The following is a 25804-nucleotide window of genomic DNA, read 5'->3' on the forward strand; positions in this document are numbered from 1 at the left end:
ACTCCCATAGTCCCTGGCTATTGGCCACTGTGGCTGGTGATTATGAGAGCTGTAGCCCAAGAACAGCTGGGAGGACAAAGCTGAGCAGGCCTGAGTTAGTCAGTCAGAAACCCTATTAGTTTACGATGGGATTTAAGGCCATCTAATTTGTTTATAACACATTCAGTTCTAAAAGCTTGGGACAGATAACCAAAGTTAGAGGACCTCAGCCAGATGAAAGAGATAAGTCCTTACAAATGACATCTAAGTCTTATCTGCCTTTTTCTTACTATAGAAAATCTTTTAAAGTACTTATTCTGATCATTTATTAGATACATACCACCATCGTTACATGCATTCAGCCTGCATATAGATGCAAGACTGGGGGGGGGGTCCAATTCTTCAGCTCCTACCTCACATAGGGCTGAAAAAGATTTTTAGAATTAGGTATCATCAAGTTACTAGGTACCTGGTCAGTTAAACATCCTGCATCTTTCCAGTATGAGAACTGCTTCTCCACTACCAGAAGACAGGGTGAGCAAAGGGAAGAACAACAGGGATTCAAAACTGGTTCTTTTCACGTTAAAGATGAAAGAAGCAGATAGATATTCTACACCTGCAGTTCTAAACACACCTATAAAGGAACATGCTCCATTTAACACAGTGGGTCTTGGGACTAAGTTCTGAGTAAACCTGTATAAGATTGTGTGGCAGGTTGGGTGGAAGTGGTGTTTACTTTTTGTGTTGCACTTGGAGGCATTTGTTCCAAGACATAAAATTTGTATCAAAACCATTTCCACTACTCTTAGAACATCTGGCTGCCTTTGCAAATCAAAAGTTAATTTTTGATAGCCAACAGCAATGACAGTTGAGAACAGCTCACCAAAGGCAAAGGAAGGAAGAAGTGGGAATAGATTTTTCAAGCGCAGAAATAGTCGTCTCAAAGACAGAAAATGACAGAGAACCGCGCAGCTCTACCTGACGACTCGCCAGCCTGCAGGCCGCGCCGCTCTCGGGCAAGGCAGGAGAGCAGCACGAGCAGTTGTTGCTGGAAGCAGAGACACTTACATCTCCTTTGGCGCCCCCCCTGGCTTCTTAGGACGAGCTCTCTGCAAACGAGAATGTGCAACCATATTCCCTTCCTTGTCCCAGCAGAAGGCTCCCAACTCAGAGAGACGGTGCCATTCTTAGAAGCACCTTCTGTCCTCCCCCATTAACTGTGTCTCGGACTGGGAGCAACCGTTACCACCACCTTGGCCAATTGCCAGGCGCCGCGAAGTTGTTGGGCTGCAATCATTCCTTATCAACCACACATGTGCCTCCTATCTCCGAGTCGATCACGAGCCGCACTTTTCCCTCCGCGGAAATTGCTCATTACGTATCCCAGCAGCAGCCATCTCCCTGTCCCTTCCGCTCCTAGCAGGCATCTTTCCTGGGGCAACCAGCCGGCGGCGCTTCCCACTCCATATCTCCTCCCTCCCGCCTCCAATTCGCGGAGCCGGGCTTCCCTGAACTCTTCACTCACCGCCGGACTGCAGCAGCAGCAACAGAAAGGCGCAGAGGGCCACGGGGCCGCTTGGGACGAACGCCATCATCTTCCCGCAGAAGAGCCACCGCCGCGACTACACCTAGGAGACCCCGCAAGACTCCTCTGTGTCCTCAACGTGGGCGGCTTCCGATACCAGGAAAGGCTGAGCCCCGCCCTCGCCTCTTCTTCCACCCGCCCCTTTAGACGCCGGGGAGGAAAGGGAGGACCCTAGAGCTTGTTGGTGTGCAGTTTCTGTTTTGGCTCTAAGGCTGGCTTTGTACGGCAAGGCTCCTCCCGAGAAGAGCCAGTCCCCTCAGTAGTTGCCGAGGTTCATCCCTGGAGCATGTGACGGACTAATACCGTATCTTTGAGCACGTGGGTTGGAGACTAGTGTGTTTCCATCAGCACCACCGAGAAGAATCCTAAACATTTGGGATTAGAAGTCGGTAGATGGCTAACTTAACATAGTTGAGCTCCATCATCTTTCTTTAATTTTCCGTTTCTTTAATTTTTTTTTTAAGAAGCTAATTACTGCTGGAGAACCCAGGATTGAAATACCTTGAAGGAATGCCCTCAGACTGGGAAATCCTGTCTCCTAATCCAAGGTTTTAGACTGACTGTAGCTAGAAAATTGTGAGAATTCTTCAGGTGCTTATTCTTTTATCTCTGTTGCACTTCTGTCAAGAACTGTGCAAAAGCTGGAAAGGAACCAAGGTTGATAGAAATATCATATTGGACACATTTCAGTTCTAAAACATTGTTTTCAAATGTCTCCAAAAATTCCTGCTGTTTTTTCATCCAATTAGTTTGAAGGGTTTTTGTAGCCTGTTCCATTCTGTGTTTGGCAGGAAATGTGGTAATAATAATTTGGGAAGCATGCATTTACTTCCCAAGTTATTATTTGCATGTTTATTTAACACATCCCACTGCTTTTAGCAAATACATTTATAAAACTGTCCGTTGCAGGCCACGCTGGGTCTCTCCCAACTATGAAAGGGTTGATAAAAGCATCATACTGGAAATATTTTAGTCTTAAAATGTTGTTCAAGTGTCTAACACATCCCATTGTTGGGGGGAATCCACTTTTATTTTTAATAGGTTGTTGTAGCCTGATCTGTTTCAGCGTTTACACTGTGCCCTTGTGGCAGGGCTAATCCCCAGCACTGGTTTCCAACACTTGAAACAACCCTAAAGAGGATGCTTGAATAGGGGCTCCCTCATTCAAATTCAGCAGAACTCAGGCAGGAAGCAAAGTCTATAAGGGACAAAAAGTTTTGCATGCTCTTTTCCCATTAGGGGTCAAACTGATTTTCTCAGAAACAGGTTCTTAAGAGAAGTGCTTCTGTCTTGTGTGTCTTCTTCACACAAAACAGCTGGGGCGGGGGGATGGAGAGAATAGCTGCCTCAAGAGCAACTAACAGCATGAGGGGCGTTTCAGCAGGGAAACTACTGAGAAAGAGTTAACATACCCCTCCTCATGCACCACGTCCCAGCCAGTATTGAGCTCCCTGGTTTTGTGTGTGTGTGTGTAAAACTAGGGAAACACACCTAACAATGTATGCTGGCTTTTGGCCGAAATAAACACATACATACATACACCTAACAATGCATTCCTGCAAACATCTAGTTTGGAAGCTGTTTCCAATCCCATGCTGAAGCCACACTGGTTCTGTGATCCTGTGAATGTTGGTACTAGGGGTGCTTTTGACAACCCACCACCCCCGCAGCTGGCCTCATTATGATTAAGAAGGGGGACATATTGATTGTGTGCATGTCCTAACATTTTCCTGGGCATCCTACTGTCTCCCTGTATGTTCATTAATTCATTGCATGTAGAACAGCAGTTAGGACAAACTGCTACCCATACCATAAATAAATGTACTGAGAGAGCAACATGATGTCCAGGAAAAACTTCAGGACTTGTGCATTCTTGGCACATCTCCCTTTTTAACCATGCAGACCTGTTGAGGGAAGGGTGCATAATGGAATACTGTCTGAACCAGCAGGCCAGTCAATGTATCTTGAGTTATTTCCTTTAGACAGCCACATGCTCAGTAGCAGCTGCTCTGTTCCACCCCCCCCCACACACACACACATGAACTCTCCTCCTCAGGTAGCTATAAGGAGGAGCTGACCTCTAGAGGGCACTCAATACAATGAATATTTATTTATATACCACTTTTCAACAAAAGTTCCCAAAGCAGTTTACATTGATAAAAATAAATAAAATGGGCCCATGTCCCCAAAGGGCTCACAATCTGAAAAAGAAACAAAAGATAGACATCAGCAACAGCCACTGGAAGAAAGCTGTGCTGGGGATGGATAGGGCCAGTAGCTCTCCCCCTGCTAAATATAAGAGAATCCCCACTTTAAAAAGGGGTCTCTTTGCTGTTAGCAGGGGACTCTGCTAACTGAGTCAATAACTCTGCTGCTGGAGAGATAGAGTTGGGGCTATCCTTTTATGTCACTTAGCTCTGTTACTGCATCAACTCAATTTTGAATTTGGCCAATGAGAAATGCTTTGCTAAGGTTATATACTCTGTGGTATGTCCCTGTTTATAAAGAGGATGGAATCTGTATGTTCTGAACCATTTGGCTGACTGTGGTTATTCAAGAAGGTTATTCTTGCAGAGAGCTGATAAAAGATTTTATATCCATTCACATTTCAAGGATCCCTCTTTAGAGTTTGAAGCGTGCTTGTATCATTTTGAAACAGGGCTTTGCGATTTTGTGATTAGAGTACAGCAGTTGCAGGTTGGGTTTAAAGATTTGTTTTAGATTTTCAAGTTTGCTGGGTGATCTTGGAAGTCACTCTCTGTGTTGCCTATCTCAAAATAGGTTGTTACTGGTAGGTGCTTAAAATATGCTAAAATTGGGGTGTTTTTTTAAAGTATTGAACATTGGACATATGTTCTCTTACTTACTGTATGTTGCTTGGGATGAGAATTTGTGTTAAAAACAAAACACCCCAGAAAACAGAGAAGCTATTCCTACGATTGGTATAAAGTGGGCTAGCCTAGCCCTCTTTCTACCGATTGTGGGAACCACTGGGCTCGCGGGTGAGCCCAGTGGTTCCCAGGTGGTTAGCCCACCTAATCCAACCTCCCCTTAAATGAGGTTAACAGAACGAGCACTCAGTTAACCTCATTTTACTGCTCGTGTGCCACCACGGTGTGCAGTGACACACGAGTAGGCCCCCAACCGGGAGGCTGCAAGCAGCCTCCCAGGCTCGGGCATTCCCCCAGAATGCCCCGCGCACTTGTACAGGGCATCTTGGGAGTTCTGGGGGCTGGGCGGCCCCTGTGTGGATGGCTGAGCTGGCTGCCCAGGGCTCTGGGCATTGTTGTCTGCAGCGAGAGTGGTCTAAGCCCACTCTCCCCGCAGACCTCATCGAGGCACTTCACAATAATCATGTGAAGCTCCTCAGAGTGTTTCAGTGACATCAGAAGACTTTTGGTGACCTCTTGAATTTCAAATAAATTCACCACTCATGGGTATGTGATAAGTTGTATGTATATCCTTACCCTTCTAAATGGTGTGCCATGAGTTTTCGTTAGAAAGACCAATTCCATGCTAGGATCATTAGAAAGGGGATTGAAAATAAAACTGCTAGTATTATAATGCCCTTATACAAAACTGTGGTGCGGCCAGACTTGGAGTATTGCGTACAATTCTGGTCACCACATCTAAAGAAGGACATTGTAGAACTGGAAAAGGTACAGAAGAGGGAAACCAAGATGATCAGGGGCCTAGAGCACCTTTCTTATGAGGCAAGACTACAACACCTGGGGCTTTTTAGTTTAGGAAAAAAGACGACTGCTGGGAGATGTGATAGAGGTCTATAAAATCATGCATTGTGTGCAGAAAGTGGATAGAGGGAAATTCTTCTCCCTCTCACATAACACTAGAACCAGGGGTCATCCTATGAAATTGATAGCCAGGAAATTTAGGACCAACAAACGGAAGAACTTTTTCACACAACACATAATCAACTTGTGGAATTCTCTGCCACGAGATGTGGTGACAGCCAACAACCTGGATAGCTTTAAGAGTGGTTTGGATAACTTCATGGAGGAGTGGTCTATCAATGGCTAGAGGGCTATAGGCCACCTCCAGCCTCAGAGGCAGGATGCCTCTGAGTACCAGTTGCAGGGGAGTAACAGCAGGAGAGAGGGCATGCCCTCAACTCCTGCCTGTGGCTTCCAGAGGCATCTGGTGGGCCACTGTGCAAAACAGGATGCTGGACTAGATGGGCCTTGGGACTGACCCAGCAGGGCTGTTTTTACTTGCCAACTGGCTCAGCCTGAATCTGTATCAGGAAGTGTCAGGCTAAGACCTAAGATACTACTAGACATGCTCATAACACAAGAGATTCCTTGGTCAAGGGAATTCTGAATCCACTTGAACTAATTGAACTCTGGGGAATGAACAAAAGGCATTTGTTATATTTATTTATTGCATTATTTGTTTGTAGCTACTCTGTGATAGTGTTTTATGGCTTGTATCTGGTGAAATGTATACCCTTTTATTATGCTTATCCTGTAAACAAGTGCCTTGAGCTGATAAGATCTACAGATTGGTTGTATCGCACCTAGCTCCCCGATTTCCCTCTTCCTCTGTCTTCACACATCCTCCTCCGCCTTGAATTAATAAGGCACTGGTAACTGGAATAGAAAAAGACCAGAGACTGCAGTTTGAGCTGGCATGTTTTTACATCTGAAGGACATTCACCTGGTAACAAAAGAGCAAACAGGGAACCTCCAATCAGAGGTGAACCTAGATATTTTTGGAGCCTAGACCTAAAGGCCAGTCCCCCCCACCCCACCCCCATAAGATAAGCATCATGTCCCTATAAACATGCTCACTGTGTCACACACAGTATTTTTAACACATGAGTTCTTGAGGGCCCAAACAGCAACTAAACTCACAAGCCTGTAAGGATGACAGCTCCTCATTGGAATCTAAGAGAGAGAGACCTCAATTTAGACAGCTCCCTTTCCCCCATCGTTAATATTTCTTTCTTACAAAATGAGAACTTTTCTCAATACCTGGAGCTCAATCGCACCCAAGCAAAACTCCCAAATGAGAACTTCTAAAGACGTCCAGAGAGCGTTCCTGTGCAAACATATTATTAAATAAGTTGCTGCAGTTTACCTACTTTCTGCACTAGGGATTTGCAAACTGGTGAACTCAGGAGAGACTGAGCAGTGTATTCTGCCTGGTTGATGGCAAAGTTTCAGCAAAAACAGGAAAAAGGAAACGCCAACGGTGCGTAGTGGGGGGAGAAGACCACGTAAAGAAGAATGCAAATCTCTCCATGAAAACCAACAGTGCCTTTGCTCTAGGGGCAGAGAGGGAGTCTGCAAAGCGGGCCACAAAAGCCCCAGGGCGACCTAATGGGGGTGGGGGGGTGGGGGCGAGAGAGGAGCACAGTCTCTGCCTTCCACGCTGCCCTCCTTCCCTCATCGCAGCACTTTGTTTGGGAAAAGGGGAGAGAAGGCGCCTCGACTCTCTGGCCCCGCCCACGGGGAGAGTGTGTGTGTGTGTGTGTGGTGGGGGAGAGTTTACTGCACGCTCTCTGGACGGGAAACTTTAACGGTAGACGAAGATCATCCGCGAGAAGGGGTCAAAGGAAGGGAAGGGCTCTCGGGCTCGCTCCAGACTTGCTGACCATCTTGCTTGCTAGCCAGCAGGCGTGTTCCAGCGACAAGCATAGGCCTTAAGTTGCTGGAGAGGAGGGCTGACTTGTCTGTACCCCGCCCGGACCTGTCTCAGGACCCACCTGAATCCCCCTGAATGCAAACTACGGACACAGCTACTGCCAGCTGTCGCCAAGCTGCACAAAGACTCGGTAATATGGGCGCCTTTCCTCCAAATCCATAGCGCCATTCCTTTCTCCCCTCCCCCTTTCTGTCCTCATTCGGTCCTGCCTCCTTCCCCCTCCCCTCTTCCTCACGATGTTAATGTTGCCAGCAGTTAGATATCATTAGGCACCGAGCCATCACTCACCCTTGCCAGCTTATCTGCTTTGTAATAATTAGCCTAAGTAAACATTTTAACACGCGGGCTGTATCTGTTTCTTTTGTCCCTCCCGCCAGGAACGGCTGTATCTGCGAAGCAACTTGAGAGCCTCTAGGAGGCAGTGTGTCTAATTACCTTGACTATGGTGTAGCTCCAGAGCATACACAGAAGTACACGTAGGTAATTGAGCCTGGACCTAAAGGCCTTTGGAGCCCCTCCCCCCAAGTGAAGCATCATTTTTAACATGTTGGTTCTTGAGGACACAAACCACACCACCCAGGACAGACTAAAGACGAGTTGGGAGCACCCGGGGGGTGGAGGCCCTGGACTCCGGCCCTGAAGTCCAGGGGTAAGGGGCGTAACTATAATAGGGCAAGTGGAGAGAGTTGCCAGAGGCAAGTCACATGACTGACTCCCCCAGCCGCGCACCTGCCCGGGCTTCCTTCAGTTGTATTTGAAGAAACTTCCTCCGAAATTGGTGTGAGTGTTAAGACCTGGCGCTACCAGAACAGCATATCTTTCTCTAATACCATTAAATGACTTGCATCGTCCACAATTTACAAAACCTTTAAAAAAATAATTTAGGATAATGTGTGTGTGTGTGTGTGTGTGTGTGTGTGTGTGTGTATACACGCACACTATGCTTTTTGTTACCACTATCCAGCCTCATTTAAGATTTCTTTACTTCATGAGCTGAGCTTCAGTGAGTGGGGGGCCCATTTAAAAATCTTGTCTCCGAGCCCACTCCAACCTTGCTACGCCCCTGGGTAAGAGCGCCTCTGCATACACAGAGTGCAGGGTGACTTTGGCACAAAACATTTTTCTTTCCTTAGTGATCATGTGAGGTCTTTTTCTCTCTGCTGAGTTTCTCAGTTTACATTTTAGGTTAATTTGGTTAATCAGAGAGCTTTTCAAAAAGTGATACAATTCTGTAGACAAACTCTTTGTTTTACCACACTCATGCCTCAAAATGCCAGGAAATTGTATGTTAAGGCCTCAACATTGATTTCTAGATTTAATATTTTTAATATTGGGTTTTAAATGTTTTAAATATTTTAATTGTTAATTGATGTAATGTTTTAAATGGTTTTAATAGTAAACCGCCCAGAGTTTGGGGCAGCATAGAAATATTTTAAAGAAATAAACAAAACAGAACATTGTGTTGGTTTACAATATAAACGTGGCATGTTACTGTGGTTAGTTCCAGGTTCACTGCTACCTTGGAGCCAGATGGCTGGCACTGGCAGAATGGTGGACTTAAGTCCCAGATTGATCTCTTCACTGGAGTCTATGCAACAGAAACTAGCATTACACATCACAAGTACCCAACTGACAACCAATACTGTCTATACCAGGGCTACCTTCCTGTAGCTGTTGGCCTACAACTCCCATAATCCCTGGCTATGGGCCAGTGTGGCTGGGGATTATGGGAGTTGTAGTTCAAAAACAGCTAGAGGGCTGAAGTTGAGCAGCCCAGGTCTATACAGATTGATAGAGCTGGAAGAGACCCTGAAGTTCATTTAGTCCAGCCTCCTGTGCAGATATCCAGTGCTGTAGGGAGACAGTCCCAGTACTTTTTTCTCACCGGGTCTCAGCAGGGACGCAAAGCCCTACATGGCAATAATGTGATGCACCTGCTATTCCAGCCTGGAACTATGAAGAGCCCTTGCCAGTCAGTGTAGCCAATACTGAACTAGTTGGACCAATGGTCTGACTCAGTATAAGGCAGCTTCCTATGTTCCTAAGACAGGAAGCTTCCTGTTTTAGGAACATAGGAACCTGCCTTATACTGTGTCAGACCATTGGTCCAACTAGTTCAGTATTGGCTACACTGACTGGCAAGGGCTCTTCATAGTTCCAGACAGGAATCTTTCCAAGCCCTACCTGGAGATGCTGCCAGGAATTGAACCTGGGACCATCAGCATGCACTTCCTATGGTGGACTAGTGTCAGGATATCCTTAAATGAAAGACAGGGAATGCCCAATGAAATGTACTGGTTCCTTCCAAAAGCATTGAATTTCCATATGGCCATTGGCATTCCTATAGCCATTTGGAAGGAACTAGTGCATTTCAGAGGGTATTCCCTGTCATTCATTCTAGTACATTCCCTAGAATCTATATGATCCTTGACTTCTTATAACACAACCCCCCAAATTATTGCATCTATCTAAGAAGTGATGGGGTGTGACCATTGGGATGGCCATGGCCATGGGGTGTGGCTGTTAGGGTGGCTATAGGGGCTGTCATGGAGAGCACCTGCACTTCTGAATTTGCAACATCACCGCAGATGGAGCCAGCGTGGTGTAGTGGTTAGAGTGCTGGACTAGGACCGGGGAGACCCGAGTTCAAATCCCCATTCAGCCATGAAACTAGCTGGGTGACTCTGAGCCAGCCACTTCTCTCTCAGCCTAACCTACTTCACAGGGTTGTTGTGAAAGAGAAACTCAAGTATGTAGTACACCGCTCTGGGCTCCTTGGAGGAAGAGCGGGATATAAATGTAATAATAATAATAATAATAATAAATATCCACAGCTAAAGCATCCTTGCCAGCTGGTTTGCCCTCCAGCTGTTTTGGGACTACAGCTCCTAATATCCCCAGCCAGATCGGCCAATAGAAATGATGGGAGTTGTAGGCCAACATCTGCAGGAGGACTGAAGTTGAGTAGCCCTGTGTTATGGTTTCCTACACTGTGGCTAGTTCCTGTTTTATCACTTCCTTGCCAGCTGGTGTTCACCTCTGCTTAAAAAAAAACCCTCAAAGGAAAAACTGTGGAATCATTTTTGATGAGGAGAGAAGTCCCTCTGAACATGTCAAAAGTACATTTGTCTAATTACTGAACTTCAGCTTATAATATACACAATTAGGAATGTAACCACAATGGACATATAGTATTACTGTCAAAGTCCTATCACATCTGTCTTGTAGAAATTAAGTGCTGTGCACACCTCCTCTTATCAACATAAGGAATAACCAAACTTAGTTCTCCTCCACTTCTGGTTTACTCCTACCCCACTTCTTGGTGCAATTCCTTCCTCTTCCAACTTTGTGCCCCCCGCCTGCACAAGTTCACTTTTTTCTCTGCCCCCCACTCAGCGCAGATGTTTTGCTAAAGATCAGCATTACAATGAAAGTAGAGGAATAATAATTTAGTACTTCCATACTTGAATACGTTTATTTTCAAGTATTCAAAGTGCGTTATGTAATCATCTTTCTTGAAAGCCAAAATGTTTTACTATCCAATGAGTCTGCAAATCAAAAATTCACTCCTCCTCTGCCCAAAAGTTAAGATGGCTGTAGAGAAAGCACTCTCAGTCCCATTGCCCGCTCTGCAATGTGGGGACAATGCTGTCCTACTTAAGGAGGTAGTTTCAGGTCTACAAAAATAATGAAACACACCATGCTGGGAATGGAGTGGAGGAGTAACCATGGATGCTCTAGCTGTGGGTATCCTGAACCAAGCAAGGGGCTGGACTAGATAACCTTCAGGGTCTCTTCCAGCTATCATTCAGTGTGGATAGTATTGGTTGCCAGATGGGCACTTGCAAAATGTCATGCTAGCATCAGATGCATAGATCCCATTTATGTATCCCAATGAAAAGACAAAACAGAGACTTAAAGTCACCATTCTGCCACTGCCAGTCACTAACTCCAAAGAAGTGATGAAGCAGGAACTAGCCACAGTGTAGGAAACCATAACACAGGGCTACTCAACTTCAGCCCTCCTGCAGATGTTGGTCTACAACTCCCATCATTTCTATTGGCTGATCGGGCTGGGGATACTAGGAGCTGTAGTCCCCAAACGGCTAGAGGGCCACAGTGGAGTATGTATATTGTCTAAGTAACACATGCGATTGTCACATTTCCTAGCATTTTGGAGCCTAAGTGAATGCAATGCACAGCAAGGTCAACCAAGAGTGTGATTTGTATGTACATTGAGGAGATCTAATGAAGTATCTATGTTGAATTCTTAGATCTTCTTTCTGGCCTTGCTGATCCCAGGACAACCTCAGCATCCACCCTCCCTCCTCTTACTAGTGGGTTTTCCTTAATAATCTAGCAATGCCTCTTAATAAGAGAGCACCACATTTTCCCCTTTTTGTTTAAAACAGCTATACCAAGTTATTGCCAGATAACTAAAGGAGCTTGGAACAGGCTGAGTGAGGGCAGAGTTTAGTTTTGAAGAGACTAGAATGGAGAAGGTGAGTGAAGAGCAGAAATGCCTCCAGCCGGTTTCCTCTCTGGAGATCTGATTAATCTGCAGTTTGTAGGAGTGCTCTTCTGTTTCAGCACCATATAATGCTCAACTTGTAGATTTGAAAACAAACCAAGTATTACAAAGACACTATAAGCATCTAGTGATCTCTCTTCCAAAGCATCCAGGAAGCTCTGCACCCCTAGAACTTTTCACCAAAAGGGGAAGTGGGGCCATGCATGACTGGGCATGTATACAGTTAGTAGGTTTAATGAATGATCTGTGCCAAGTTCTTTATTAACTTCCTCTCTCCAGCCTTGTACTCTTAGTAGAGCCTAAGACTCCACCTTCTTCCTCAGGCAGCACTTTCTGAAAGCTAAGCACTGAAAGTCCACTTCAGCCCCTTCCTCCTTCAGCTTTAATACCTCTTATCCTGTTTTCTTAAAAATGATTAGCTCTTCTTCCTGCTCCTGAAGCTCTTCTTGCTTCTTTACTGAGTTGTTCTGGTCTTTTGCATTTGTTTTTTTTAAACATTTATATCCTGCTCTTCCTCCAAGGAGCCCAGAGCGGTGTACTACATACTTAGGTTTCTCCTCACAACAACAACCCTGTGAAGTAGGTTAGGCTGAGAGAGAGTGACTGGCCCAGAGTCACCCAGCAAGTATCATGGCTGAATGGGGATTTGAACTCGGGTCTCAGTTGTTCTTTTATACTCCTCTGGCCAAAATCCCTCACCAATGAGCTGGTCGTGGTCAACTCAAGCCCCTTTTCTATTGGACCTTCGAGGACTTGGTTTGTCCAGTAGCTTCATGGTCACTTTCACCCAATCTCTTTTGGGGGATTTGCATTTAATGGGGGACTTTATCCCGCACAGCTATATTCCTCCCAAATTATTACTCATCCTTAAGAGATCACAACTCCCTATAAATGTACCAAACACCTTCTCCTTAGTATGCCTTTCTCAGACATAATACATAACCCCATAACCACTAAACCAAAGCAGTATTACTGCTAAAGACTTTTCATATCTACACGAAGCCACTGGAGAAAGTTGCCTGGAGGTCTACGTGATTGGAGTAATCAATATGCTAATAAACAGCTAGCTCTCTCTTCCTAACTATCTCGAGTCTTCATCAGCTGCTAGGGAGACAGTGGAACCCTCTCTAGCAGTTGTAGTTCAGCAGCTGGCATGCCAAAGGTTGCCTACCCCTGCTCACCCATAGTAGGCTGTCACTGCGGGAGTCTCAGAGTCCCCTAAAAAAAAAACTGAGGGGAGGGGGCAGAAGTGCAACATGTATTGATGGGTGGCCGAGTTATGTCCTACACATTAGATTTCTGAAACAGAAATGTGGGTAAGTGGTGGGGGGAACTACTTATCTGAGGGGGCACTTGTCTTCCCATGCTACCCTTCTGGAGCCACCCTTGGGTCTCAGAAGGGACAAACAAAAAATAACACTGTAATGTTTGGGCTAGCTATTGGCTACTGGGGTTTGGTATTCCACCTGAAAATTCAGGTTTGGAGCTTGGGAAGCTCTTTGCTGCTTTTGGAAGCTCAAGTGGCAGCAGTAACATGGAGCACAGCTATGGCTGATGCGTCTGCTGCAACCTTTCCCTGCCAGGCAGTCCAGAATAGTACAATAGCTACTGGACCAAAAGCCACTGAGAGATCCAGGAGAACCAAAAGGGTCACACTCCCCCAGTCCTTCCCCCTGTGCAAGTCGTCTACCAGGAGGACCAAAGCAGTTGCAACCCCTAAACCTGGCCACAAGCCAGGCTGCAGTGGGTCTAAATAATCAGTCTCATCTAGGAAAACCTGGAGTTACCAAGGTGCTTGAGTGTTACCATGCACCCAAGCACCTTGTCCAGAAATGAGTAGCTCAAAACAAGCAAGCTGTTGTTATCAGAGAGCATCAAATGAAGGCTTTTCCAGCAAAGGGCAGACCATTGCCTCCTTCAGAGCACTGAGAACATAACCTTCCTCAAAAGGCACTGAACAGCTCTGCTGCCCAGACATTTAGTCCTGATCTTGCAGAAGGGGCCCCCTTCACTGTGCCATGGGAGGGCCAGTGGTGCTGAGGAGGGAGGAGGCGGGTGCTGGTTGGAGCTGGTTACAAGGACCAGCAAGGGGAGCCCAGCCCCATCTCCCATGCTGCCTTGGAGCCGCCTCTCCCGTGAAGATGTGAGTGGCGGTAGGCACCCCCCCCGCTAAGGATCGTGAGGGTCAGCGGGGGTGGGTGGGTTAAATGGCAGTTGCCATTTTGAGATGGCCTTTTCAAGCCAGCATGTGGAGGGGAAGGACAGTCTCTGCCTCCTGGGAGAAATTCAGCTGGCATGGCCCCATCCAAGAGGCAGAAGGCAGATCCGGAGGAAGGGACTAGTGGTGGGAAAAGACAGTTTCCTTTTGGTGCAACAATGAGGCGGTGGTGCGGATTGTGAACTCACTCGAAGTCCACGAGGGTCATGGGGCTGGTGAAGCCATTTGTGCTGGCATGCCTGGAGCTCCATGTGCAGTTCAGAGGCAGGCATATAAAGGGGGCCAGGAATGAAGTGGCGGATGCAATCTCCAATTTCCAGTTTCACAGGTTCTGGGAGAGATCTGGTTACAGTTGTTGCTGGCTTGTGTGGCGGTAATGCCGGGCTGGGCCTTCTCTGTGGCTGCCCCAGGTCTTTGGAATGCACTCCCTGTCAAAATAAGAGCTTCTCCATTTCTGATTCCTTTTTAAAAGACCCTTAAGACACACCTGTTTTCTCAGGCTTTTAATTAAAACTAATTTCAAACTGTTTTACTCTGTGATTGTCTTGTTTGTGTTCTGTGAACGTGTTGGGGTTTTTTTGGTTTTTTTAATATTGTAATTTGGATTGTGTACACTGCCTAGATAGATATTAAAGTTGTGCCATTGAGTCAGTGTCGACTCCTGGCACTCACAGAGCCCTGTGGTTGTCTTTGATAGAATACAGGAGGCGTTTACGATTGCCATCTCCCGCGCAGTATGAGATTTACATTACATTTACATTTTAGATCCCACTCTTCCTCCAAGGAGCCCAGAGCGATGTACTACATGCTTAGGTTTCTCCTCACAACAACCCTGTGAAGTAGGTTAGGCTGAGAGAGAAGTGACTGGCCCAGAGTCACGCAGCTAGTATCATGGCTGAATGGGGATTTGAACTCGGGTCTCCCCGGTCCTAGTCCAGCACTCTAGCCACTAAACCACACTGGCCTTTCAGCATCTTCCTAAATTACTGCTGCCCGATGTAGGTGTTTCCTGGGAAACATACCAGCAGGGATTCAGGAGCCAGTGTGGTGTAGTGGTTAGAGTGCTGGACTAGGACCAGGGAGACCCAGGTTCAAATCCCCATTCAGCCATGAAACTAGCTGGGTGACTCTGGGCCTGTCACGTCTCTCTCAGCCTAGCCTACTTCACAGGGTTGTTGTGAGGAGAAACCTAAGTATGTAGTACACCGTTCTGGGCTCCTTGGAGGAAGAGTGGGGTATAAAATGTAAATAAATAAATAATTTGAACCAGCAACCTCTTGCTCTCTAGGCAAGTTACTTCCCTGCTGCACCATTAGGTGGCTTAGACAGATATTAGGAAACATAAATATGATAAATAGATAAACTAAGCAGCCAGGATGGTCAAGGGTAAGCACTCAGTGGCTAGTCACACAGGTCTAAGTATCCTGCCCACTTAATCAGTTTGAACAAGCTTGAAGGAATCCAGTGAAACCTGGCAAGTGAGTGTTCTGGGAGCCCTGAAGGAGCCACACTGTATCAATGGAGGAGCAGATGCAAGAGATTTTATCAGCAAAAATGGAAGAAATTTTGTCAGGCAGCACGTAGCAGATGCAAGAGATGTTACCATTAAAGATTTAATGCAAGATATTTTAGCAGAGATAAGCCTCGAAAACTAGCCACAGTGGCTGCACCTGCCAGTCCTGTGGGCTCCTCCTCCCCATTTGAAACAGCTCTGCTGGATGGAACGGAGCTGACTCAGGCATAGCAGAAAAGAAAGATCTCTTTGCCACCATGGCTGCCACAGAATCAGACTGAAGAAGAGCTCTAGGCTGTGTTCTCTGCACCCGATATCAGATTTCCCACAGTGATGCTCCACACTTCCTGTGTCATTGCTCCCAGTTCTGAGGGAAACAATGGAACTGCTCTCATGGTACGAGTGCTCTGGGAGCCCTGAAGGCAGCCACACGGTATCACTGGAGAAGCAGATGCAAGAGGCAAAGATGTTAAGGGGACAATGGGGTCTACAGTCTGAGTCACTGCCTGATAGCCCAGGACCTCAATGGACCTGCCAGTCATATTGACAGGGAAATCCCCATGGGCCATCACAAAGCCATCTGGATCCATCAGGCACCAAGGATGGACCATTCAAATAGGTTCCTCATCCTTGCAGTAAGGATGTGCATAGAACCACGGCGGGGCGGTTTGAAAGTGGTGGGGATTTATTTATTTATTTATTTATTTATTTTTGCATTTTTATACCGCCTTTCGTTAAAAGATAGCCCCAAGGCGGTTTACAAAAGTTAAAAACATACAATAAAAGCACAATAAAAACATCATGCTAAAAGTATAAAAACATATAAAAACAGGCATAAAACAATACAACAGATAAAATGCTGCTTTAAGATCTCTGGAGGGCACACTTACCCCTCCCGCCGCTCCCCCCCCCCCGGCATCCTATGTTAAGAAAGCTGATCAGAATGGCAGCATACCTCCCTGCTGACCCATTGCCCAGATATGCCCAGAAGTCCCTGATGTGCCTGCGTGCGCTGGCACGCATGTGCATATGTCACCCACGCATGTGCCATGCACATCCCTACCCCGCAGAGCCTGTCTTCCCAATCTGGACTTAAAGACAGCTGTGGCTAATATGAGAGATGGTGGGGGTGATGTCAAACACCCACTGCATATATGCCCACCTTCCCCTCGCAGCATGGAGCTGATGCTGCCAGAGCCAAGCTCCTAGCAAGCCACAAAACTAAATCCCACTCCCTCAGAAATGACAGTTCACCTAACTCCTTGTCAAGGCATTCTATTGATTGCTGGACTCAATTTAGAGTGGTGGTGCTCACCTTTAAAGCCCCAAACAGCTTGGGACTGGTTTATCTTAAGGACTCCCTTCTTTATGTACCCCTTATACTTTTCACTCAACATCTGGGACATTGTTCTATCACTCATTGAAGTTAGATAGATTTCTACTAGGAGCAAAGGTTTTAATCTGTGGTAGCACCTAACATTGTGGAACCTCTCTAGCCCCATATGATTCCCTTGGTCTAGACTTGCTAAGCAAACTTTGGCACTCAGATGTGCCAAATTGTGGCTGGTGTGAAATGAGCTGTATTATGTTGTTTCTGTTATGAGTCATTGACCGTAATAAAGATTCATTCATTCATTCAAATTGTGGCTGGGGATGATGGGAGTTGTAGCTCAGCAACATCTGGAGTGCCAAAGTTTGTCTATATCTTCAGACACCTGGCCAATATCTGTTTGTTTTTAATTCTGGCTATATAATGAGTCAGATTATTGGTCCATCTAGAATACTGTACATTCTAACTGGCAGCAGCATTTCTGCCCTCCTGGGCATGTCCCTCACTCCATGCTTCCATCCCTATGGTATAGCCCCTCAACTTAACTAAACTGAGAAGGAAGAAGATAGGACAGGTGGTGAGTGGGTGCTTCCTCCTCCATTAGGGAAGTGAACGTGGGCTGTGATATTGGGGATAGTGAGACCAGCTCTTCTGTGAAAGGTGGGAAGGGGAAGAGAGGAGCTACTGCTATGTTTCTTCCACTCACTGTGCAGCAGAAGAGTGGAAAGTATAAAACCTACTCATTTTTCTGTGAGCACATTGGGATGGCCAGCTTCCCTTCCTTCGCCAACATGCCTTCCTCCCAAAGTCCCCTGTGTAATTGTGCAGGTCGCACCTGCTGCCCATCCACAAATGGAAGCATCTCTGGAAATGTTCCCCGGGGTAGGGAGAGGGGTGGGTGGGAGTATGAGAGACTTGCAGCAGCACTACCTCCTCCAACACCCCCACATGTATGCTGGGGCCACGGGAGTTTGCCATGAATCCTCAACCAGGGCCCAACTTGGCTGAAGCCCAATGCAAGACTATTGGCCCTTCCTGCAAGATGAAGGACCATTTTTCTCCACATTCTAAAAAGGTAGAAATCCCTATGCACAATATTCTGTATTAAAGTAATTGCAAATTAATCAAAGGTGAAACTTGATTGTCTGTGCTAGTTCAGAACAGCTCCTGCTCTTTGAGATATATTAAAGTTAACATCCGTTTTTAAGAAATACTACAGCTATTGTCCAGTAGTGTCTAGTACAGGTAGAGTGGGTGTGTGCGGAAAATGAGGCATACCAAGTGCATCTCATTTTCTTCCTGCCCCGCCCATCCCATAAAGGTTGCCACTGCTACAATCATAGGTACACTTTCTTGGTAGCAAATACCATTGAACCTCATAAAGAGCATAGAATCAGGCTCTTTTTAATTATTATTTTCTTCTTCTTGTGGTTTGCAGAAGTTGCAAAATATTCAAAAGAACAAACAAAATGAGGGAACATTCACAGTGGCTTTAAAAAAAAGTGCTTTTAGTGGCTCAATGTCATGTGCTTTAGATGTGTAATCCATTGTCGGGGGCTATTACAGATACTGTAACCATTTTTAAAAACTACTTTGTTGCAGTAAGAACATCTGTTTTGCTGCAATAAAGTATTTTTATAGGGACAGTATCTGTTGATAGCTCTTGAAGATTGCACATCCAAAATGCATTGGACCAAAAAGAGGACATTTTTAGGCACTCTGGGAATGTTCTTATTTTGCTCCTTCTTGTAGAAGTTGGTACCATTGCACAGCACTGTTCTTGCACTATAGAAAAGAGATACCATGGTCTCTTGTAGATACTTTTGGTTGTCTCTTAGAATGATTTAGTCTGGAAATGCAGCATAATTGTGTTTTGCCTATGAAAATGTAATTGGCAGCTCGCCATCCTGTCCATCTGGAATAGTTCTCTGCATCAGCTTGAACCTTTCCCCTACACTAGAGACAATGCCACATTTCCTGATCTTGTTACTGTATGTTAGGGAAGTTCAGAATAGAATATGCTGTTGTTGCCTTCTCCCCCTCTTCTTACATCACAATAATATGTCTCTGCTTGCCACTCCTATTCACTGCCAAAGAAAGAAGGAGCAGGAACTACCAATTGCAAAATCAGTACCAAGATTTACAGTAGTTAATGTTGCAAGGCTTCCTTTCTGCAACTGTCTTCTTTTTACACATTTTCAAGTCTTTCTCATCTTTCAAGTTTCTGTCAAGTGTAACAATGATAATTAAAACAATAGATTGCTTCCAAAATATACTTGCTGCTTCACTTTAAAATGTATATATCTCATTATTTCTAGAGTCCTCTCTCTCTTTCACTCACTCACTCTCTCACACACATACCCCTACCTGTGTATGTGTGTAAGAGTGCATGTGTGTGTGTTCGTACACACGCAAGGCACTTCTCAGCTGATAACAATGAACCACCACCCCTGTCCTCACAATTGGACATATGTGCATTGATAGACAAGACATTAACCAAATGTTTAGACTTGGTCAAAGATATGGGCTCTACTGTCCTTTCCCTACAATCAGGGTGAGAAGGACTTGCACGATGCCATACTAGCTATTGCTCATTCACACTAAAATAATTTAGCATTCAGCTATAGCAGCAAGGGAGACAACTTGTGACTTAAATACAGGCTTTTCTTCCTTAGAAATCATTCATACCAGAATCTGAGAGGAGAGGGAAATAATAAAGATTATATTAGTTGTATTATGAAAGCCTCCTCTTTTATACTAGCAGGAATGCAGAGCATAAGACGTGAGCATGACAAAATATTTTTATTTATTTTATTTCTTTGTTTAACACATTTTCATACCGCCCAAAATGCAAGTTCTCTGGGTGGTTTACAAGACAATAAAAACAACCAATAAAAAGATTAACATATTTCAACTATTAAAATTAAAAAAGTTAAAACTATTAAAACACAAGTAAAACAACGTCTAATTAAAAGCCTGGGTGAAAAAATGCATCTTGACTGCCCTTTAAAAAGTTGTAAGAGATAGGGAGGCTCTTATTTCAGCAGGAAGTGTGTTCCAAAGCCTTGGGGTAGCAATGGAAAAGGCCTGTCCCTGAGTAGCCACCAGACGAGCCGGTGTCAACTGCAGATGAACCTTTCCAGATGATCTCAATGGGCGGTGTGGTTCATAGCAAAGAAGACATTCTCTTAAATACCCAGGGCCCAAGCTGTTTAGAGCTTTATAGGTTATAACAAAAACCTTGTACTTTGCCGAAAAACTTATTGGCAGCCAGTGTAGATCTTTTAAGATGGGGGGTGATATGGTCTCTCCGAGATGACCCAGAGACCAACCTGGCTGCCGCTTTTTGGACTAACTGCAGTTTTCGGACTATGTACAGAGGCAGTCCCACATAGACAGCATTGCAGTAGTGCTGGAGGTGACCAGCAGATGTACTACTGTTCTGAGATCATTTATCTCAAGAAATGGATGCAGCTGGTGTATCAGCTGAAGCAGATAAAAGGCACCTCTGGCCACCGCCTCAACCTGGGACACCAGGAAGAGACTTGGATCCAGAAGCACCCCCAGACTGCATACCTGTTCCTTTTGGGGAAGTGTGATCCCATCCAGAACAGGCATCTCAGGAGTTCTGACCCTGCACAATAAGTATCTCCGTCTTATCTGGATTCACTCTCAGTTTGTTACCTCTTATCCAGCCCATCACTGCCTCCAGGCAGGCATTTAGGGAGATTATGCCCTCTCCTGATGATGCTGACATGGAGAAATAGATTTGGGTCTCATCAGCATACTGATAACACCCTGCACCAAATCTCCTGATGATCTCTTCCAGCGGTTTCATGTAGATGTTAAACAACATTGGAGACAATATGGAGCCCTGAGGGACACCATACCGAAGTTCAGTTTTTGAAGAACAGCAGTCCCCGAGGGACACCATCTGGAATTTGCCTGAGAAGTAGGCCTCCCACCCCCAACCCCCTCAGACGCTCCAGAAGGATAATATGGTTGATAGTATTGAAAGCCGCTAATAGGTCCAAAAGGACCAATAGCGTCACACTTCCTCTGTCAGTTCCCAATTGGAGATCATCCATCAGGCCGAAGGCAATCTCCACTTCATAGCCTACCTGAAAGGCAGTCTGAAACGAGTCTGGATAATAAGTTGCACGAAGTTGAGACTCAGTCTATACAAGACCCCTGCTAACTTGGCAAAGAGACACCTTTTAACATGGTGATTCTCTATATTTAGCAGGGGGAGAGTAACTGGCCCTTTCCACCCCCAGCATAGTACCTCCAGTGACTGTTGCTGGTGTCTATCTTATGTTTCTTTTTAGATTGTAAGCCCTTTGGGGTCAGGGAGCCATCTTATTTATTTATTATTTCTCAGTGTAAACTGCCCTGAGCCATTTTTGGATGGGTGGTATAAATAAAATAAAATACTATTGGTTGGTGGCTCATCTGTCTGGGTGAATGGTATTCAGCCTCTTCGAGATGGGACACTCCCTCTAAAGGACCAGGTACACAGCTGAGGATCGCTCATTTATCCAGCCAGGGGTGGATTAATCTCTTTGCCACCCATAGGCAAATAGGATTTTTGCCACCATGGGGAGGTGGGCACGTGCAAGGGGACCCCCCCCACCTTTTCATCTCAAAAAGTTGCTGCTGCCATGGCACGATGAAAGCAGTGTAGGTAGTTGGCTGCAGGGAAGAGTCCCCTCCCCTTTACCTTTTAAACAAAGTAAGTGCTGCTATCCCTGATGTGGCGTGGTGGCCTCTGGCCCCAGCCCCTCCCCTTCCCTCCAATAACAGGGAAAGTTACTTTTATAGGAGGCGTCACTGGCTCACTCACTGCTTGGCTTGAGCGAGCTCTCCCCCTCATTTCAGGTGAAATAAACTGTGTTCAGGCAGCAAAAGACTGCCTGAAATGAGCAGCAAGAGCTTGCTTGCTCTCTGATGTCACATGCAAAGGGGCATGCCCCAGCCCTGAGGGACACCATACCACACCTTCAGTTTTTGAAGAACAACAGTCCCCAAGGGATACCATCTGGAATTTGCCTGAGAGATAAGAGTGGAACCACTGCAACAGCTTTCCCACCCAAGAAAGTTCTGGGAGGATAATTTTAAAGGCTCAGATTATTAATTTTACTTTTACACAACTAGTTTAACCAGATTAATGAACAAAAGTTAGTGCTTTTTTCAAATTCAACTTACAACTACATTAATTAACCAATGCCTAGTGGTCTGGTAATTAAGAAGTAGAGAATGACTTACATTAAACTAGAGGATTTATATTTTTCAAGCCCCAAAGTCAAAATTTCCTTTGGAATGGAATCCAGCCCCTTCTTTTTATCATCACTTTCATGCTTGAGTTTCCCTAGCCTACATCCATAGGTGAGCAACAGCAGCCATGATTCATTTAGCAATTTACACAACAGTTAAGAAGCACAAGTCTAAAATTTGATATTTGACATTTTTGCACTCTCAAAAAGTGCTATAAAAATCCTAAATCTGGTTATAATAAATTATTTTGTATGGAGAAGCATTCAGCCTTGTGAGCTTCCACCTGCAGTTTAAGTAGTACACCCTAAAAACTACACTTTCTCTGTTGGTACGAACTAGGCCTGAAGCAGTGGAAACTCTGCTAGAAGCCTTTCCTGCACTGTGGATCACTATCTTGTGAATAAGTTTCATAGTGAAAATAAAACCTTGATTCACATTCTTAAAACAAGAGCAAACCTCATTTTACCTCACATGTTTCTGCTGGGAGCCTGTGTTTCAATAAGCATCTCTCATCTCCAAGATAGCCCCGTGCTGCTCTTCATCTAAATTACGACTAACTGTGAATTATACTATAACTGCTTACACTCCGTTGCACACTTGTAAAGATCCTAATCAAATAGGTCCATTCCCAACTGTTTGTCACACTCTAGCACAACTGATAAACAGAATCAAAGACGCAACTATGCAGATGAGGAAGCAGGTTCCGTTATCATCTCAGGTTGATGTGCCGGGCACAGGTTCAGCAACCTCTGTAATGGAGTGTTCTCTCCCTTTGTTTTCTCCTATATTAGTGAATAGTCACTGGCTTCCATACCACACAATTCACTATCATTCTAAGGAAGATTTACAAATGCTTCTGTGTTCTACTCAAAAGCATGTAGGCATGGCTGCAGAGGTGGGGCACCTCCATGCCCACTAAAGCACAGTGTCATCGCTGTTCCTATGCTGCTCCCATTGAGAATAATGGGAACAGAATAATGGGAACAGTGATGCTGTGCACCTCTGCAGCCAGTGCCCATGTGCTTTTGAGTAGAATGCAACAGCGCTTTTTGTGTATGATGAGAACTCTTCTGTTTAAGAAGGGCTTACCTGCCAATAAATAGTCCAAATTGTAGGCAGCTTTCCTTCCATTTCATATTTCCTCTTTTTTTATTATTGCATGCTAATAAATAATAATAAATCATCATCATCATCATTATCATCCTCATCCCAGGTCCTTGGGAAGGACTCGATGTCTAGACAAAACTAACCAGTCAATAACACCTGTCTGACTGTGTAATAATAATAATAATAATAATAATAATAATAATAATAATAATAATATCACAAAATACAAAGATCTACAAATTGAAATTGAAAGGCTGTGGCAGAAAAAGACCAAAATAATCCCAGTGGTAATTGGCGCCCTGGGTGCAGTTTCAAAAGACCTTGAAGAGCACCTCAACACCATAGGGGCCACAGAAATCACCATCAGCCAATTACAAAAAACAGCTTTACTGGGAACAGCCTATATTCTGCGACGATATCTATAACAACAACAACATTGACAATAAAATTCAGCCATCCTAGGTCCTTGGGAAGGACTCGATGTCTGGATAAAACTAACCAGTCAATAACACCTGTCTGACTGTGTAAACAAGAGAATAATAATAAATATTATTGCATGCTAGAAACTCCATATTATTAATGATGGAAACAACCCTGCTTCTCCATTACACAATAATGCTGGTTCTGTAATGATCTAGTATTTTAAAGATTAACAGTGCCCCCTGGTGCAAGATACATAAATAAAGGCTGAAATTTGGCCAAAATGTTTTTTGTTTAAGGTTCAGGTTGGAGTTAATTTCTTCTAATTCTTTATCCCCAGTTTCTTATTGGCATAGAGCTGCATGAGCAGCCTGAATAAGGAGCAGAAGTTTGCACACGTATGCAGCTCTGTCTCATATGGTATTGGGAACTAACCAATTCTAGCATTGTCCATTGAAATCAAGAAACTGAAGAGCCATTCAAAAATGTAAACTGCCCTGGATAATCATCTTCCACAGCTCCATTTAGTGAATGAAGATCTAAATGGTTGATGGTCTGTATCATGCAAAAACAATTTCACTGATCTGAGATTGCAAACGTTGAGGCAGAAGATACATACTTACTAATAAGCGGGAGGAGTGAGCAAAATTTAACAGTGTGACTACAGCTAATTGTTCTAAAGCTTCCAACTTAATTACAGAGACACACAATTTGGTGGATATAAACAAACTTAATCCTCTACTATGTCTACCTCCTCTAAAACATAGAAAGGTCTTTAAATGATTGCCCCCAAATCCCTTAAATGGGGTCATCTAATTAATAAGTTTCAGGAAACGTCACTATATCAAATTTTGCCACATATTCAACAAAAAGTGTCTTTTGATTTTGTATTCCAGCCAGTGATGTTCCAACTTAAAATTGAAACACAGCTGCCAGATACTGTCAGTTTGAAGGGATTTGTGGCAACCTTCCTCAACTGTCTTCTACAAACCAAGTCTGAATGATGACTGCTGGATGGTCGACTATCTTGTGGCAAGGGGATATCCCTCTTATAGAGCTCAAACTAACACAGCTCCAGTTTCAGGCTGAGTTGTTGATGTCATAAGGGAGAGAATCTTACTGTCCAACTGGGGCTCTCCTTGCAGTAGGAGCTAGCAAATCTAATCCTGTGTGAGATTCTGATTCTGGATCTCTGCCTGGTGTTTATTTTGAGGAGAAGTCTGTTCAGACAGTGAACTATCCTCCAGGTTCTGAACCTGATCATTATCCCTATACACTGATTCTCCCACCAGGAAGAAGTAGTAGTTCTGCCTAAAGTAGATCTAGAGCTTTCTTTTGAATGATTAACAAGAGTAGCTTCCTCCAGAGATAGACAAGCTATGACGGGATCTAAGACTTCTTGCATAGTTAACAATTCCTTCTGAAGTTCATTTAGATCATCATTTAATTTTATCTGAGGTCCGTGCTGACTGGACATATTCCATCGTAGAAGAGGAGTTTTATAAGGCTTCCCCATCATCAGGCTGTTAGGAGCTATGTTCTTTGCAGCTGGCATTGTTTTCAAAACATGGTTATCACCACTCTTGCCATTTTGCAAAAGCCAAGTCCATCTTAGCCTGTTGGACCACAGGGTGAAAGAGGAGATATTTCAAAACTCTGATAGGAGTTATTTAAAAGCTAGATAAAAAATTTATTCATTCTAACAGCATGACAGGGATTACTGATTGTTTAGAAGTAAGTAAAACATGTCTGAGCTGAGCAGTACATCTAGGGAGCCACTTCACCATTTTAAAGACCACTTCCTTAAAAGAACAACAGAGCAGGCTGCTCAGGGAAGATCTAATTTCATAACAGTTTCCCCAATGATCTTTATTATTAATTTAAAGCAACACTTGTGGAGGTTGGAAGATTTGAGTAATGTTATCAGCTCCCAGCTTTCTCAGAAAAAGACTTCAGTTTCTTCAGATAAAGGAGGCAGCTACATAGGGGTTAATTGCCTTTCCAGCATGGGCATTCTTCCAGCCTTCCGGCAGGATTATCTTGTTAGATTGTAAACAACAAACACCACCCCAAACAACCAAACACCACCCCAAACAACCAAACACCACGCATTAATTTATCCTAAACTTTAGCAGGAGTTTCAGATAGTTTTCCATATATACTTAGAACCATTTTTGCTGTTA

The 25804-nt window shown here is 44.6% G+C and overlaps 1 protein-coding gene across 1 annotated transcript in view; it reads right to left on the reverse strand.

Moving 5' to 3' along the window:
* SHISA5 (shisa family member 5) overlaps positions 1-1795 on the reverse strand; it is a 50996-nt gene extending 49201 nt beyond the window's left edge. Inside the window, exon 1 of the mRNA XM_053297804.1 lies at positions 1505-1795. Coding sequence (XP_053153779.1) covers positions 1505-1574 — 70 coding nt within the window. The 5' untranslated portion in view covers positions 1575-1795. The remainder of the gene's footprint in view (positions 1-1504) is intronic.
* Positions 1796-25804: the final 24009 nt, after the last annotated feature.

This window comes from Hemicordylus capensis, chromosome 2, assembly GCF_027244095.1.
Source record: "Hemicordylus capensis ecotype Gifberg chromosome 2, rHemCap1.1.pri, whole genome shotgun sequence".
Lineage (NCBI taxonomy): Eukaryota > Metazoa > Chordata > Lepidosauria > Squamata > Cordylidae > Hemicordylus > Hemicordylus capensis.